Genomic DNA, 18,825 nt, shown 5'->3' on the forward strand with positions numbered 1-18,825 from the left:
AACCCAGAGAAAAGCAAGCCCCAGGAATGTAGGAACCCAGGAAGCCTGAACCCTTGCAGATGTCAGCAGCCATCTTGCTCCAAATAGACTTTGGTGAGGGAAGTAACTTATGCTTTATGGCCTGGTATCAGTAACCTCCTACTCCAAATAAATACCCTTTGTAAAAACCAACCCGTTTCTGATATTTTGCATCAGCACCCTTTTTGCTGACTAATACAAAAATGAAGCCTAATATATTGCCAAATTCCATTAGTAGAAAAATGAAATAGTAATGATAGGTTTAAAGATTAGAAATAGAATACATACTAATTTAGAAAAACTAAAAGTAAAAAATAAATTGGGGTATTTAAAAGTGAAAAATATCATAAAACTTTGTTTTTGACATTTTGCCTTTCATCACTCAAATAGGTGTTGCCTTGTAGGTACAGTGGCAAGGCAATTTCTTTCATTCCTTCCTCAGTGTCTGCATCCTTTTTTTTTTTTTTTTTTTAATTTTTAATTTTGTCTTCAGGGAAGCAGACTTGGCCCAATGGATAGGACATCCGCCTACATGGGAGGTCCACAGTTCAAATCCTGGGCCTCCTTGACCCGTGTGGAGCTGGCCCATGCCCAGTGCTGATGCGCGCAAGGAGTGCCGTGTCACACAGGTGTCCCCGCATAGGGGAGCCCCACGCGCAAGGAGTGCACCCCATAAGGAGAGCCGCCCAGCGCAAAAGAAAGTGCAGCCTGCCCAAGAATGGCACTGCACACACGGAGAGCTGATATGAGATGACGCAAAAAAAAGAAACACAGATTCCCAGCGCCACTGATAAGGATAGAAGCAGTCACAGAAGAAAAAAAAAAGTTTTAGACCACAGTAAAGTCACCTGTACAATATAGGGGACTCCCATATATCGAACATCAAACCCTTTTCCCCCTTCCCTAGCAATGATCTTTTTACATATTCATGCTGTATTTGCTGCAGCTGATGTACAGATATTGAAACATAGCTACCAAACATGGTTCATTTTGGTTTACATTATGGTTTATATTTTAGACTGTACAATTTTCTAAATTTTTAGTTACATTATGGTTTACATTATGGTTTACATTTTAGCCTATAGACTTTTATACATTTTTGGTGAAATTTAACATATTCTCTATCCATCATTGCACAATCTTGTAGAACACTTCCCTTGCCCCCTAGTTACCCAGCTTCCATCTGTTCTGTTCCTCTCTTCCTCTCCCCTCATGGCCCACAGTGGAAGGACCAGATTTACAGATACTTGGAACAATGCTGAGGGCTTAACACACTAGACTGTCCTCTCCAGTTGGGAGCCACCAATTCTCTCAAGAGACACAATTCCTTATGTTTGAGAACATCAGGTTTCCACCCAATGATATAATACACTATGACAAGTTGAGCGCTCACAAACTCCCTAGAAGCCTGCTCCTATGCCAGATGCCCCCCCCCATTAAGCACCTTAAACAGGTAGCCCTTCTTATTATATTTTCTAAAGTTTTCTCAACATTATTGTTTCAACCACATACCCGACAATCTCCCATGTTCATCTGTTCCCCCCAACTGTCCGCCCCCAGTTCCTTGGACCATCTGACCCATCCGCCCACCCTAGCCTGCAAAGCCCCACCCAATAGTATCCCTATACCCCCATCTTATTCCTTCCCTCTACAACTACTTACCTCCACTTTATCATAGATTTCACCCATGGAAGCATCAGCTCACAACCTTCCTCTGCCCCTCAATTTCCTACAAGCCTATCATCCAGTCTCTAGCTCTCTGAGACAGCTTGGTTTTCTTATTTCATATCAGAGAGATCATGTAGTATTTGTCCTTCAATGCCTGGCTTGCTTCACTCTACATAAGGTCCTCAAGATTCATCCATGTTATCCCATGTGTTTGTATTGTATTCCTTCTTATAGCTGAGTAGCATTCCATTGTATGTATATATTACATTCTGTTTATCCATTCATCTGTTGATGGGCATTTGGGTTGATTCCCTCTTTTGGCAATAGTGAATAATGCCGCTATGAACATTGGTGTGCATATAACAGTCTGTGTCCTTGTTTTCAGTTCTTCTGGGTTTATACCCAGCAGTAGAATTGCTGGGTCATATAGAAAATCTAGAGCTAGTTGTTTGAGGAACCACCAAACTGTTCTCCAGAATGGCTGGATCCTTCTGCATTCCCACCAGCAGTGGATGAGTGTTCACATTCCTCCACATCCTTTCCAACACTTGTAGTCTTGTTTTTTTTAATAGCTGCCAGTCTAATGGGAGTAAGATGGTATCTCATTGTAGTTTTGATTTGCATTTTCCTAATAGCTAGTGATTTTGAGCATCTTTCCATGTGCTTTTTAGCCATTTGTATTTCTTCTTTGGAGAAGCGTCTGTTCAAATCTCTTGCCCATTTTTTAAATGGGTTGTTTGTCTTTTTATTTTTGAGATACAGGATTTCTTTATGTATGCAGGATATTACTTTCCTATCAGATATATGGTTACCAAATATTTTCTCCCATTGGGTAGGCTGTCTTTTCACTTTCTTGACAAACTCCTTTGAGGTACAAAAGGCTTGGAGTGAACATCACCATCCCATTGTCCACAGGGTGGAAGAATAAAATATGGATTAGAGTAGACTTACTGGTATTCTACTATAGAACTGTTGTGACTCTAGCAATTGAAGAAACTGTATCATTGATGTGGAGACAGTGGCCACTGTAGTTGCTGAGGGCAGGGAGAGGGAAGAAGAGGTGTGATGTGGGGGCATTTTTGGAACTTGGAGTTGTCCTAAATGATATTGCAGGGACAGATGCTGGACATTATATATCCTGCCATAACCCACTGAATGTATTGGGGGAGAGTGTAAACTATAATGTAAACTATAATCCATGTGGTGCAGCAGTGCTCCAAGATGTATTCACCAAATGCAATCAATATGCCACAGTGATGAAAGAGGTTGTTGATGTGTGAGGAGTCGGGTAGTGTGGGGTATATAGCAACCACTTATATTTCTTAATGTAATATTTTTTGTGATCTATTTATCTTTTTTTTAAAAAAAAAAGGCAATTAAATTTTAAAAATTTTAAAAAAGAAAGCAAGGGGAGGAGCCATGAAGGATTCTGAGCTGAGCTTGGGACCAGATATTCCTGGACTGCCAAGGTAGGCAGTGAGATAACTGAGCCAGGCATGCTTCCTGCTCAGTACCACCAGGCATTGGATGGCAACACACATGAACCCACATCCAATGCCAGTGTTCTTCCTCAATCTGGTTTTACAGGTTTGATTATTATATTAGTTTCCTGTGGCTACTGTCACAAACTACCATAAACTTGGTGGCTTAAAACAAAATTTGTTCTTTTACAGTTCTAGAGGCTCAAAGTCCAAAATCAAGGGGTCGGCAGGGTTAGTTCCTTCTGGGGGCTGAGGAGAATCCATTCCATGTCTCCCTCTTAGCTTCTGGCACTCCTTGGCCTGGAGCCACATCTTTCCATTCTCTGTCTCCCTCTGCACATCTCTTCCTCTTCTGTTTCTCTTATAAGGACACTTAGGATGGCATTTAGGCCCCACCCAGATAATCCTGGATAATCTCCTTATCTCAAGATCCTTAAAACAATCAATTCTGTTACCATATAAGATAATATTCACTGGGTTGTGTATTTAGGAAATGAATTTATCTTTTTGGAAAGTCCACCATTCATCTCACTACAGTTGTTGTTATTGCTATGACAATAACCAGGTTTTTCTCTATAACATAAATGAATTTTGTCCTTTCCTCTTGGTTTCTTCAGTAATTTGTAGTTCTGAAGCAGAAGGCTCTTTACATAGGTTCCCCTGCAACAGAGAACCCTAAGACAAAGGTTAAATACAACAACAGCTAAATAAATTGTCCCATCTCACATTTCTGCTGAGTTTCTCAAGTCAGTTCCAAACATTATGATGAAACAGCAGGCTCCCATTAAGACTTGACCAAGAATTTGTACTAATGACCTATTATCATTGCAAGCACATTTTTGTAACTATGTACAATATTCCTTCAACAATTTTTTCCAGAATTTTCTGTGATTGTTACTCTTGCTACATATTCACAAACCATGGGTAATAGAGCCAGGCTCTTTATTTCTTGCCAGACCTGTCCCCTGATCTCGGTTGACTAGCTAGTACATCACACCACAAAAGGGGACTGTCAGAAGTCTACTGTCACTCCTGCCCACAATTCTGTGTGGCCCTTCTCTCATATGTTTCACATTTTTGCTTAAATATTTCCTCAGTAAAGCCTTCCCTGACCACCCATTTAAAATTACAAACTATTCCTTCTGCCCCTGGTGCTGCTTAGCACTCTTCCATCCTTTATTTTTCTTCACAGAACTTGCCACTTTCTATCGTGCAATATATTTATTTATTTGGTTGATTATTGTCTGTCCCACTATTATGTTAGCTCCTTGAGGGAAGTAATTTTTATCTATTATGTTCACTGCTGCATCCCTATTATCCAGATGGAAACGTGGCATATAATAGGCTCTCAGTAAGTGCTTGCAAAATGCAAAATGAGGCACTAGGCTTGACCACATGATATTTTGTACCAGATCTCAGACCTCTCTAGGCCAGAGATATTTGTACATGGCACCAGAGCATATATTCTATCCCTCTCATTTTAATTACTTCTGGAAATGGCGGACAGATAATCCCCAAACCTTGTTTGAGTCCATTTTTTTTACCTTTCACTCCCACCAGCTCTTCAGCTAAAGCTATTAAAATTAACCAGAGAGGGAAACGGACTTGGCCCAGTGGTTAGGGCGTCCGTCTACCACATGGGAGGTCCGCGGTTCAAACTCTGGACCTCCTTGACCCGTGTGGAGCTGGCCCATGCGCAGTGCTTATGCGTACAAGGAGTGCCCTGCCACGCAGGGATGTCCCCTGTGTAGGGGAGCCCCACGCGCAAGGAGTGCGCCCCGTGAGGAGAGCCGCCCAGCGCGAAAGAAAGTGCAGCCTGCCCAGGAATGGTGCCGCACACACGGAGAGATGACACAACAGGATAATGCAACAAAAGGAAACACAGATTCCCGTGCTGCTGACAACAGAAGCAGACAAAGAAGAACATGCTGCGAATAGACACAGAGAACAGACAACCGGGGCCGGGGGGGCGGGGAGAGAAATAAATAAATAAATCTTTAAAAAATAAAAATAAAAAGTTAACCAGAGAGAGAAAAAAATAGAGTAAGAGAACTCAGAGAAAGACATTACAAGAAAAGAAAATTAAGACAATATATCTTATAAACATAGGCACAGAAATTCTTAACCAAACACTAGCAAATTTAATCCAGCCAAGGATAATACATCATGACCAAAGTAGGGTTGATCCTGTTGAATTAAGAGTTCACTCTATATAATGATAGTTAAGTCATAGCCCTATCACATTCAGAGCAAGACAGTGACAGACTTTACAGCCCTGCTATATAAGTATGTGCTAATCCCAGGAGGTAAAAACGTGAAACAGACTCTGCAGCTGCCGGAAATTGTACTTGGCTAGAAGAGAGAGAGAAAAGGGGGGTTTTATTTTCAGGCTTCTGATGGTATCTTAAGGATTTATCCCATCAAATTACATTGTGAGACCTTTTTGCTCCCTCTGTGACTAAACCCCTGGATAAGGATCCCAAATAAAGAGTTTGAACCTTATCCCTGAATTGTACTCGGTAAGAAATATATATATACTATAGTAATAACTTAAGGTAGTTTTGCTATGACTGGCTTTTTTCCCCACCTCAGTTTCCATTTGTTTTTCTCCCAGGAAATCTATTTCCTTCTCTAAGGCTTTCCTTTTCTCCCATATTATTTGTAATTTATTTGCCTGCAATGTGCTTTTTTCTCTTTTCTGTCATCTCCTACTGCTAGAAGCATTAAGTTTCCATGATGCAGCTGGACTATAAATAGATCCATAAGGGAGGAACTCTGTCTTTTCTGTTCAATCATATATACCTAAACACCTAACACATCCCTCAATGTATGCCTAGCACATAAAGTGTTGTTCAATTAAAAAATTTTTTGGGTAGACAGATGGACAAATGAATGGTCTTTTAGTCAAATGAATCAGTCAAGGTACTTGGATAGTCCTTTGGGAATCATCTTAAAAGGCTATATTCTTCTAATTTCTACCAAAAGACAATTATATATATAATGCTTATTTTAGCTTTCTTCTTACTTAAAATTCAGGTAAGTAGATGTACTACATAATAAAATTGTGAGCAGAGTTGCACACAGACTCGTTTTCATTGGATCTGTTCCTTTTTAGGTCTGGTATGACTCTAAGACATTTACTCATTGGGAAGGAGCATGTACTGTGAAGATCCCAGTAGCTTTGGACACTGTAAGTTATTTTCCAACTGTTGTCTCTAAGTTTTGCACCTATATAAAAGGAACCAAGCATATTAGTGTTCTGCATCATAACCTGTGCATATGGAGACAGGAGGTAGATTAGTGGTTGCCTAGGACTAGGGCATGAGGAGGATGTGGAGGGCAATGAGAGTTACTGCTAATGAGTACAGGGTTTCTTTTTGGAGTGATGAAAATATTTAAAAGTGGATTGTGGTGATGGTTGCTAATTCTGTGAGTATACTAAAAATCCTTGGTTGTACACTTTAAACATTGGAATTACATGGCTTGTTAATTATATTCATAAAGCTGCTAAAATGTGAAAAGTACAGATGATATGATCCCATATGTAGAAAATCCTAAAGAACCCACCAGAAAGCTATTATAGCTGATAAACAAAACTTTAGCAGAATTGCATGACACAAGATCAACACGCAAAATCAGTTGTATTTCTATACACCAGCAAAGAAAAATCCAAAAAGGGAATTAAGAAAACAATTCAATTTACAATAGCATCAAAAGAATAAAATACCTAGGAATATATCTAACCAAGGCAGCACAAGACTTGTACACTGAAAACTACAAAACACTACTGAAAGAAATTACAGACCTAAATAAATGGAAAGACATTCATGTCCATGGATTGGAAGACTTAATTTTGTCAAGATGTCAATACAAGGCAAAGCAATTTATAGATTCTATATAATCCCAATTAAAATTCCAAAAACCTTCTTTGCAGAAATGGAAAAGCAAATCATCAAATTTATGTGAAAGAGTAAGAGGCCTGGAATAGGTAAAGCCATCTTGAAAAATAAGGATAAAGTTGGAGGACTCACACTTCCCAATCTTAAAACTTAGTGCAAAGACAGGGGGACGCGGACGTGACTCAACTGATAGAGCATCCACCTACCATACGGAGGGTCCAGCGTTCATAGCCAGGGCTTCCTGACCCATGTGGTGAGCTGGCCCCCATGCAGTACTGCTGCATGCAAGGAGTGCCATGCCATTCAGGAGCGCCCCAATGTAGGGGTGCCCCACGCACAAGGAGAGCCACCCCATGTGAAAAAAGCACAGCCTACCCAGGAGTGGCGACACACACACTGAGAGCTGATGCAGCAAGATGACGCAACAGAAAAGAGACCCAGTTTCTCAGTGCTGCCTGACAATGCAGGTGGATGCAGAAGAACACGGCGAATGGACACAGAGAGAAGACAGTGGGGTGGGGAGGGAGGGGAGAGAAATAAATAGAATAAATCTTTTTAAAAAAGGAACAAAACAAGCATGGTATTGGCACAAGGATCAGACATATAGACCATGGAATAGAATTGAGAGCTCAGAAATAAACACTCACATCTATGGCCAAATGATTTTAGACAAGGTGGCAAAGAATGACTCAATTGGGAAAGAATAGTCTTTTCAGTAAATGGTGCTGGAAAAACTGAATCTCTATTTGTTGGGGGTGGTGGTGGGATGGAGGCCCCTTTTTGATACAAAAATCAATTCAAAATGGATCAAAGAAAGACCTAAATATAAGAGAACTATCAAACTCCTAGAAGAAAACATAGCAAAGTACATTCAGGACCTTGTGTTAGGTAGTGGTTTCTTAAACTTCGTCCAAAGCACAAAAGAAAAAATAGACGGGATCTCATCAAACTCATCAAAGTTCCTGGGAAGCAGATGTGGCTCAAGTGATTGAGCTTATGCCTACCATATTGGAGGACCAGGGTTCGATTCCTGGGTCCTCCTGGTGAAAAAGAAGAGAAAGCATGCCCACGTGGCAAGCCAGTGCCCGCAAGCGTGCCCATGTGGTGAGCCAGTGCCCCGTGCAAGGGAGTCCCACAGCAAGATAATGACACATCAAAAGAGAGACAAGGGAAGAGTAAGGTGAAGCACAGCAGAAACCAGGAACTAAGGTGGCACAACTGACAGGGAACCTCTCTCCCCATCAGAGGTCTCCAGGATCAAATCCTGGTGAATCCTAGAGGAGAGTAAATGAGAAGAGAAGACAACACAGACAGCAAAAAACATCAGGGCGGGAGGAGGGAAATAAATAAATGAATAAATAAATCTTTTTAAAAAATAAATAATTTTTTTTAAAAAACTTGTTCTTCAAAGGATTTTATCATGAAAGTGAAAATACAACCTGCACAATGGGAGAAATAGTTGGAAACCATATATCCAAAATAGGATTAATATCCAGTATATATAAAGAAATCCTTCAGCTTAACAAAAAGACAAACAGCCCCATTAAAAAATGTGTCAAAAGGGAGTGGTCAGGGAAGTGGACATGCAATTGGGCTCCTGTCTAACATATAGGAGGTCCAGGGTTCAATGCCCAGAGCCTCCTAGTGAAGGCAATCTGGCCCATGTGGCGAGCTGGCCCGCGTGGATTACTGGCCTGCAGAGTACTGCCCCATGCAGGAGTGCTGGCCCACATAGAGAGCTAGCACAGCAAGATTATGCAATAAAAGGAGACACAGAGGAGAGATAATAAGAGAGACAGCAGATCAGGGAGCTGAAGTGGCTCAAGAGAGTGATCATCTCTCTTCTACTCTGGAAAGTCCCAAGATCTATTTCTGGAGCTGCCTAAAGAGAATACTAGCAGACACAAAAGAACACACAGCAAATGGATATAGAGAGCAGACAAGGGGAGGGTGGGGAGAGGATAAATAAATCTTTAGGGGAAAAAAGGGGAGTGAATGTAGTTCAGTGGTTGAGCACCCACCTCCCACATACGAGCTCCCAGGTTCGTTCCCTGGTACCTCCTTTATAACAAAAAAAAGGCTAAAGGCTTGAATTAACATCTCTCCAGAGAAGATATACTGGTGACCAGAAAGCTATTGAAAAGATTCTCAACCTCATTAGCCATCAGGGAAATGCAAAACAAAACCACAATGAGATACTATTTCACACCCATTAGAATGGCTGCTATTAGGAAAAAAATAAGTGTTGGAGAAGATGCATAAAAGAAACACTTATTCATTGCTGGTAAGAATGCAAAATGGTACAGCCACTGTGGAAGACAGTTTGGTGGTTCCTCAGGAAGCTAAATATAGAATTACCATATGACCCAGCAATCCCATAACACTTGAAAGCAGGGCCTCAAGCAGATATTTGCACACCAGTGTTCATTGCAGCATTATGCACAATTGCCATAAGATGGAGTCAACCCAAGTATGGATAAATAAAATGTGGTATAAACATACAGTGGAATAAACGAACTCACAGACTCAGAATCTAGAATATATATACCAGGAGACAGAGTAGGGATAGGGAATGGGAAGTTAAGGCTTAAAATGTAGAGGGTTCCTATTTGGAATGATGGCCATGTTTTGGTAATGGTTGGTGGTGATGGTTGCACAACATTGTGAACACCGTTCAGCACTGAAATATACATCTGAATAGGATTAAAAGGGGAAATGTTAGATTGTATATATGGTAACAGCATAAAATTTTTTTTTAATTTCCTGAAACTTCACTATACAAGTGAACCCTAAGTTAAACCATGGATTTTAATTAACAGTTATAAAAATGTGCTATCCTCATTTGTAACAAATTTTCTACACCAACGCAAGGTTGTTGGTGGTGGGATGATATATGGGAATACTGTGTTTCATGCATAATTGTTCTGTAAACCTACAACTTCTCTAATAAAGAGTGGGCAGTCATGAGTAGTAATGTGAAAACCAGTATAAAAAAAATATTTTAGATATTAACTTTAAGATCTAAAAGAGACTCTAACAATCATATATTCTAATCCCCAACACCTAGAGGTGAAGTAGTGGAGGTACAGAGAAGTTAAATTACTTGTCCAGGGTCACAGCTAGATTTTGGCAGAATTGAAACATCCCCAGAGCTGCTGGGCTTCCACTCCAGAGTCCACTCCACTCTTACTGTCTCATTCTTTGGAGAAGGAAATAGAAGAAAAGGACAAAGAGATTGGCTGGAGAAGCTAGGGAGGCAACTATTGTTGCCAACTCTGAGACACATAGAGTGTGGACATCTTTTTTTTTTTTTTTCCAAGATTTATTTTATTTATTTACTTCTCCCCTCCCCTTATGTTGTTTGCACTTGCTATGTCTGTTTGTCTTCTTTGTTTCTTTAGGAGGCACCCTCAGCCAAACCCAGGAACCTCTGATGTGGGAGGGAGGTGCCTAATCACTGAGCCACCTCCACTCCCTGCTTTGTTATCTCTTAAGTTTTTCCTCGCCGCATCTCTTGTTGCATCATCTTGCTCCATCAGCTTGCCATGCCTGCTTGTCACATCAGCTTGCTGGCTTCTTTAGGAGGCACCAGGAACCTCCACTCCCTGCTTTATTGAGTCTCTTATTATGTTTTTTCTTCTTGTGTTTTTTGTGTCAGTTTGCCATGCCTGCCCGTCACACCAGCTCACTGTCTCTTTTTGTTTGTTTGTATGTCCGTTTGTTTGTTTGTTTTGGTGCATCACTTCTCCATGCAGATGGCCTACGCCTCTCTGTGCCATGCAGGGCCTGTGCCTTACCATGCAGGTCTGGGATGCCTTTTTTTTTTACCAGGAGGTCCCGGGGATTGAACCCAGGTCTTCCATATGGTAAATGGGAGCTCAATTACTTGAGCCACAGCTGCTTCCCTCACTGTCTTCTTTAGAAGTCACCAGGATCTGAACTAGGGATCTCCCATATGGTAGGTGGGAGCCCACTCACGTGAGCCACATCCACTTCCTGAGAGTGGATGTTTTAACTACTCTACCATCACTCCCAGCTTCACATATTTTCTTGTGCTCTTCTCCCATCTTGTACTTTACTCAAAGCAAAGTGCAAGTCCTAATGTGAGACAAACAGCTTCCTTGTAGAGTATGACACTGGGGAGCAGGAACCTTCCGGGCCTTCCCTGCTGGGAAGTCCATCCAGAAGACCCACAGGGATGGACCATGCCTATAGCCCTGTTAATATGTATGCACTTGGTAGATTCTGTAACAAACAGTTTCACAAATTTACCCTCAGAAATAAGACAGTCAAGATCCAGAGAAGTAAGGCACAAGAAGGGTAAAGGCTGCAGTGACAAAATCATCTCTCAAAGCCAAGAAAGCACCAGTTTTTATACCTACACACATACACACATAACACCTGGGCCCACTTACACAGGCAGAAAAATTCACTCTCTAGCAGGGCTTTAAAAATAAATGTTGACTATATTTATAGGAAAATTACAAAAAATACAAAATAGGAAAAGCCACTTGTAAGTGAGGCAGAATGGAGTTCAGCATGTACTAGGAAAAAAAAACAAAGAGAGGTATAGATAATGAAGGGTGACAGGTTCCTAAACAGTAAAAAAAGATGGACCATTTTTAAATAGTTGAACTCTTTTCCCTTCAATGCCAGGGCATCCATATTTGGAAATGCCATTGCTGTGCCCACAAAATTATTTTGCCCTTGAGTCTGTACTTGTAAAGAATGTCTTTTTTTTTTTTTTTTTTTAAGATTTATTTATTTCTCTCTCTCCCCTCCTCCCCTACCCCGGTTGTCTGTTGTCTGTGTCTGTTTGTTCTGTCTTGTTTCTTTGTCCGCTTCAGTTGTTGTCAGCGGCACAGGAATCTGTGTTGCATCATCTTGTTGCATCAGCTCTCCGTGTGGGTGGCACCATTCCTAGGCAGGCTGCACTTTCTTTCACGCTGGGCAGCTCTCCTTACAGGGCGCGCTCCTTGCACGTGGGACTCCCCTATGCGGGGGACACCCCTGCGTGGCAGGGCACTCCTTGCGTGCATCAGCACTGCGCATGGGCCAGCTCCACACGGGTCAAGGAGGCTGGGGGTTTTGAACCATGGACCTCCCCTGTGGTAAGTGGATGCCCTAACCACTGGGCCAAGTCCGTTTCCCAAGAATGTAAGTCTTATACAATGATATATTTTAAGATTCTACTTTGTCTACTTTGAAATTTCTTTTTTTTTTTTTTTTTTTTTTTTTTTTTTTTTTTTTTTTTTTTTTTAAAGATTTATTTATTTATTTAACTTCCCCCCCTCCCCTGGCTGTCTGTTCTTGGTGTCTATTCGCTGTGTCTTGTTTCTTTGTCTGCTTCTGTTGTTGTCAGCGGCACGGGAAGTGTGGGCGGCGCCATTCCTGGGCAGGCTGCTCTTTCTTTTCACGCTGGGCGGCTTTTCCTCACGGGCGCACTCCTTGCGCGTGGGGCTCCCCCACGCGGGGGACACCCTTGTGTGGCATGGCACTCCTTGTGCGCATCAGCGCTGCACATGGCCGGCTCCACACGGGTCAAGGAGGCCCGGGGTTTGAACCGCGGACCTCCCATATGGTAGACGGACGCCCTAACCACTGGGCCAAAGTCCGTTTCCCTGAAATTTCTTTATATGAATTTTCTTTCCCTGAGAATGCTGCTCTATTATAGATACCAGTGTTTCAACGAGGTGGAAGTGTTATACCAGTAAAGACAACAATAGGAAAATCCACTGGCTGGATGACTGATTCCCCATATGGACTCCGGGTTGCTCTAAGCAATGAGGTATTTGGAAAATCTGTTACCTTTTCACATCTCATTTGTCATTCCTGTGTCTCTTTACAGTGGTAGACATTGAATGTGTAAAACTATGTGAAGTGCTGAACCCCATCTTTGAGTTAGTTATTTCTGGTGTTTGTCTAGAAGTCAAGGTTTTGAATCATTTCTGAATTATTGTCCAGTTTCTCCAACTTTCTGGGGTTGTTCTTAAGGGAACTCTGGGATCTGGGAATGATAAAAATACCCTTCTGGAGTGCTATGATCCTTGGTGCTCTGCAGCTTGCCATTGATTATTACCAGATTGAAAGCTCATTGAGCCAGAGGCAGCCTGCCCACACGGATTAGCCCTTTTCTTAGTTTGCCACAAGACTGCTGATACAAAGTACCAGAAATGGGTTGGCTTTTATAATGGGGATTTTATTTGGCATGAAAGTTTATAGTTCCAAGGCCATGAAATGTCCAAATCAAAGCACCATCAGAGATATTTTTTCACCAAAGTCAGCTACTGGTTATCCTGGGGTCCTGCCACATGGCAAAGATATCAATCTCTGCCAAGGTTCTTGCCTTCCCCTCCAATATCTTTCATCTCCTGGAGCTGTGGGCAACCAGAAATAGGGCTTGTCTCCTCAGCCTTGAGTGGCTCTATGGACCCAGCCCCTTAGGGGCCTCTTTCCCTGCTTCTGTTCTCTGCTGATTCTAGACTGTGGGACCTCTCTCAGTCTTTCAAGGCTTCTCTGCCTTTCTGCAGCTATAGACGAACTGATTCGGAATCCTCTGTATCAAAAGGCAAGCTCCTTTTACCTGTGTCTCTGTTTATGTAAAGCTCTAGTAAGAGGCTGGACACCCAACCTGAGTCACACCTCACTGACATAGTTTAAGAACATAATCTTTTTCTTTTTGGGATTCATAAAAGAACTTCAAATTGTCACAGCCCTGAAACCCAGTTTTCTGTAAAAGGGTACCCGTGTACCATTTCAGGGATACCCACACAATGACTTCTCATCAGGTAACTGAAACAACTAAAATTTCTTTGGGTAAGACCTAGGAGAATCCAGAAGTGATCATCCTTTCGAGAAGATTTTTTGAGCCAAATGAGGCTTAAAGCAGACTCCTCTTATAGCTCCTAACCATTTTCTAAAGATAGTACAGAGCCAAACACACGAAGATTTTTACTCCTATGCAATTATTGTAAAGTAAGTTAGAACGTTCTTTTCCATCTATTTTGATAACGCATGTTTTCTGAGGCTAAGCAAGGGCCTCAGACCCACGAGAGGCCACAGAATGAATACAAAACATCAAGCATAAAAATAAAAGTTAACTGCCATATGCAGTGCTGTGACTTTTTTTGACATGTGATAGGGGTACTCCTACAAAAAACTGTAGGAATCAGACACCGTTCTTTAAATGGAGCATCTTCTAGAGATAGTTTATCTCATGCATTATAATACTGATTTTTTAAAAACTTCCATAGCATTCTGAAAACTTTTCTCGACCTTACTGCCACATTCTGGGATAATATATTCAGGGAAACCGCCTATGCCACTAACCATACTTCATAGTTTAAGTATCTCTCAGCAATGCCTAATTCTGTTTTCCTCTTATATGAATTCCCTATTCATATCATTTCACTATCTAGTCAGAAAAAATTGGGTATTTAATATATGTGTTTGTAGACTGACTACTTTGTAAGCTTTTTTGGGGGGGACATAATTTTTCACTGTTTTTTATTCTTTTGTTTCCTTTTAGAGGGTGAAATTCTTTTCCTATAAAGCTATTATATAAGCACATTCTCTACCTGTGTGTGATTCACTCTCCAGGGTTCTGCAGAGGGCGAGTTATATCTAGACGATGGACATTCATTCCAATACCTTCACAAGAAGCAATTCTTACACAGGAAATTTTCATTCTGTTCAGGTGTTTTGATCAACAGGTAATGGTAGCCAAAGAAACTCTATGCTTTCTTTAATAAATTATGCTATCCTTTTGGCATCCTCAAATGCACTGCTGATATTTTAGGGACCATTTAAAGAAAAGAACCGTGAAGTCCATTTGTGGAGTATTTTTCAGTCACTCCACCATGAATGTCCCTCCTTCCTTATTATCTCCATCTTCCTTTCTCCCACTCTAATAAATAAAGAAGGACTTTATCTAAGCTCCCATTAATTCCATTCATTCATCCATTCAGTAATGCATTCAGTGTCCATTTTCTTACAATTTGACTATAATGCACAAATCACATTTGTCCCTCAATGTTCTGTCCAAATGGCTTGCTGAAGGAGATTTGTTCAGCCACTGCTTAGCTATTCCTTGGCATATAGAGTTATCTTTTTCATCCCTTCATCTTCATTTCAAAATATGACATTTGTATGGTTCATGCCTGCATAGGGACAGATGGGAGGAGAACTCACAAGGCTGGACATATTGACCTAGTGACAAACCCAACCCACATTCCTCTCCTTCTCATAATATCATTTATGTCTGTTCCAGTTGTGTCAGTGAGAGGGATCATTATTCCAGCACGTGTGTGGTGGAGCAGATCTTGGTCATAGGCCTTAGGAAGCAGCCATCTTCTGTAACTACCCACTCATCTGGTAAGGAAACATGCCATTCTTTCTTTCTTTCCTCCTCCTTTCTTTTTCCTTCTTTTCTTTCTTTTCTCTTTTCTTTTCTATCTTTCTTACCTTTCCAGTGAAGAGATGACTAGTCCCAAAACTAATGTAATATGCTTAGTCAATGCATTGAGATCAAACATACTAGTCTCCAGCCTGAGCAAGGTAATCCTGCTTCTCTTCATGAACTGGTCTTGCTGCCCATTTTTTCTCTAAAATTTATTTTTATTTATTTCTCCCTCCCTTTCCATTGTTTGCACTCACTGTCTGCTCTCTATGTCTGTTCACTGTGTGCTTCTTTTTTTTTTAAGAGGCACTAGGAACCAAACCCAGAACCTCTGATGTGTGAGGGAGGCACCCAATGGCTTGAGCCACCTTCACTAGCGCTTGTTATGTCTCTCATTGTGTTTTCTCTTTGTGTCTCTTCATTGCATCATCTTGTTGCATCAGCTCACTTCCCCACTCTGTCATGTCAACTCACTGTCTTGCTCATCTTTTTTAGGGGGTACGAGGAACCAAATCCAAGACCTCTCATGTGGTAGGCAGACGCCCAACTGCTTGAACCACATCCACTTCCCAATGACCATTTTTAACTGTTAATGCATTTGTAAGGGCAGCTATTTGGGGCTTGAAATAATATTGAAGCATTTCTGAATATGCTACAGAGAAACATATTCGTTTTATGGAATTTATGAAAGGGCATAGGATAGGACTTACATCCTTTCTTACTTAGGAATTTCTTGCACAAGTCACTTTGTTCTTTACAGGTTCTTGCCAATCAGTCATTCATCCAAAACAATGAAGTGTTGCGTGTTTTTAAAAAGTCTTGGAAGTCCATGGGTAAAAGAGCTAGCTGTTAATTTGGATTCTCCTAAAGGGAGTATAAGGTTTTATAATAGGGTCAGAAAACATTTCAGATTCAAAGAGAAGATTTCCCACTTCTAGTTATTCTAATATTACCTCTTTTATTGTCTTGATATCTAGATGGGAAAGAACAGCCTGTGGCTTTTAAGTACTGTGCCAAAACATCCTCCCTGAGCCTGGAGCAGCTCTCACTAAACATTGGCGCTCATTGGGAGGTCCGTATCAAATGACAGAAGAAGGGCCCAGCGACCAGCAAGTACAAGAAGCAGCCTGTACCTCTTGCCCCTTCCCTGACCTTTTCTGAGATTTTTGCTACACTCTGATTGACCTCACTGGCTCACAGTAATCTTTCATTAGTCACCATGCTAAAGAACAATAGATTTTATATATAATCATGCTAAAGAACAATAGATTTTATATTTTCTAATTTTACATTTTCAGAGTACTAATAATGCTTTTTGTGTCAAACACCACCTCTTCTGAATATAAGTAGTCCTGAGACATTTATAGAGTTCATGGAATCTTCTATTGCCTCTTGGGTTGTGGCCCTGTAGGAAGTAAAGTGCTGTGGCCCTCTGCGGCCTCTCCTTGAGCAGGACTGAAGGGGTTTGTTCTGTGTAGGATGTGGGCCAACCCCACCTCCTGGGGCCCATTTGTTGGGCCTGCCTCAGGCCAAGAAGCAAAGTGGATCTGGCTGCCACAGCTGAGTTGCTCCAGGCCTGTCTCCAAGTAGGCAGCAGGCTCTGGTACCCTTCCACCTCACTTATGTTCTACCCACTTAGATTTGGGTGAAACAGCGCCTTTCAGCTCATGCTGTATACTTCAAAGGAATAGGAAGTTATTCTCCCCTAGAGAGGAACTTGAGAGTATGCAGTCTTCTTTCCCTTTCATGCTTTTCAGGCTCACATGTTCCAAATTTATCTTATTTAAGTTCTAATTTCTTGGTCTTATTTTTATTAAAAACTGTCTCCTAGCCAAACAATATTTGTAACATGAGTAAGCTATAAATAGTAATAATGAAATAAATAGCCATGTCCCAGTACCAAACTTCAGAAATAGAACACAGGGCTGGGACAAGATGAGTGAGGCACTTGCCTAGGGCACAAAATTTAAGGGGTGCCAAAATCTCAGTAATCACATTAATATTTGAATGCAAATTTTTAAAAATCCAAATGAATGCAAAAAATCCATTATGAACAAAATATTAATATTTTAAATAAAGACAAGACCAGTATTACTGATTTTCCCTTTTGCCTCAGGCTCCAATATGACTTGTTATGGGATACAACATTATGGTACCCCATTTTCATCATTTCACTCTGCTCTAAAGCCTCCAGTGCCTCCCTTCTGCCCCCCGTGGCATCTGTGAGAGCCGCCTCTCCTCCTCAGCACTCCCCAGCTTGCACATGTTATTAGGCATCTTCCTCTTAGCTCCTTGTCAACCGCCATCCCTGTGCCTTCTGTTCCCCTGGGCTCACCCTCCACCTATGCAAATCTTACCATCCTTCCAGGCCCAACTCAAATCCCACTCTTCCACGAAGCCTTTCTGTCCTAACACCCCCAGTCCCCTGTGCCCACTGTCAGTGATTTTGCCCTTTCTGAAATGCTGCCTGAGTTATAATGTGTGCTTTAACATGTTAAGTATGTTTACCTTGTTTGCCTGCTAGGTGTGTGCTCTTTAAGAGCCCATTCTGGTTGTCTTGTGCCAGACAACATTATAATTATAATGTGCCAGAGCACCATTATACTTGGCTTTCAATAAGTATTGACTATGATTTGTTAACTGATAGATTTGAATGATTAAAAAGTGATAATTGAATGAATTTGCTTCTGATTTATTTTTCTGACCTAGGACTCTTCCCTGCAGATGCAGTAAACATTGTGCCTTGCCTCGTGGCCACATATAATTATACCAGTTGAGATTTGAGTTTTGCAGCATATATGAGCTTACTTAGACATGTATGGATTCTTTGCTTCTATTTCTGTAAGGTTTGCAATTAAGGAGAAAGGAAGCAATCTTTCTGTAGCTGAGTTCATATTTCCCATCTTCAAATTTTCCTAATATACCTAATATATTATCTACTCTATTGATGGTTTTTCAGCAGCGTTTAAAATTGAATAATTAAGATCTTTCTTCAGATCAATATTTGTGTCTGTTTTTCTATTTAAGAAATTGGACAAAGGAAGAAAACAAGAACTAGTAGAACAAGTTAGTGAGGAACTGTTCTGCTGTGACCTAAGTCTATATTAAAACGTTTGCCTGGAGACACACAGTGGAGGGAAATATAAGCTGAGTGTTTTTAGCTGTTCTCTGCTCTTAAAGCTTCCCACACTTCACCCAACTCCTTTTCTGAGACTGGAGCAGAGAGCTTTGTCGGGGTTGATATACCCTACAGCAGCTCAGCTATTTGGTTGTGGCTAATTCTTGATATGTTTTCTCAGGAAACTGAATTTTATATAAGAAGTTAGAATCATCTTAAGGATTCAAATAAAATTTTAAGATA

General features: G+C 41.0%; 1 protein-coding gene across 6 annotated transcripts in view; it reads left to right on the forward strand.

The window, feature by feature from the left end:
• GANC (glucosidase alpha, neutral C) overlaps positions 1–18,140 on the forward strand; it is a 99,548-nt gene extending 81,408 nt beyond the window's left edge. For 3 of the 6 annotated variants that reach the window (XM_058294005.1, XM_058294003.2, XM_071214133.1), the window contains 5 exons: positions 6,283–6,357; positions 12,741–12,854; positions 14,666–14,778; positions 15,336–15,439; positions 16,442–18,140. In XM_058294005.1, the coding sequence (XP_058149988.1) occupies positions 6,283–6,357; positions 12,741–12,854; positions 14,666–14,778; positions 15,336–15,439; positions 16,442–16,551 (516 nt within the window). In that variant the 3' untranslated portion in view covers positions 16,552–18,140. Of the gene's footprint in view, positions 1–6,282; positions 6,358–10,467; positions 11,629–12,740; positions 12,855–14,665; positions 14,779–15,335; positions 15,440–16,441 lie in introns of those variants that run through there. The other 3 variants (XM_058294006.1, XM_058294004.2, XM_058294007.2) reach the window with 2 other exon arrangements.
• The last annotated feature ends 685 nt before the right edge of the window (positions 18,141–18,825 follow it).

Source organism: Dasypus novemcinctus, chromosome 3 (assembly GCF_030445035.2).
Source record: "Dasypus novemcinctus isolate mDasNov1 chromosome 3, mDasNov1.1.hap2, whole genome shotgun sequence".
Taxonomy (NCBI): domain Eukaryota; kingdom Metazoa; phylum Chordata; class Mammalia; order Cingulata; family Dasypodidae; genus Dasypus; species Dasypus novemcinctus.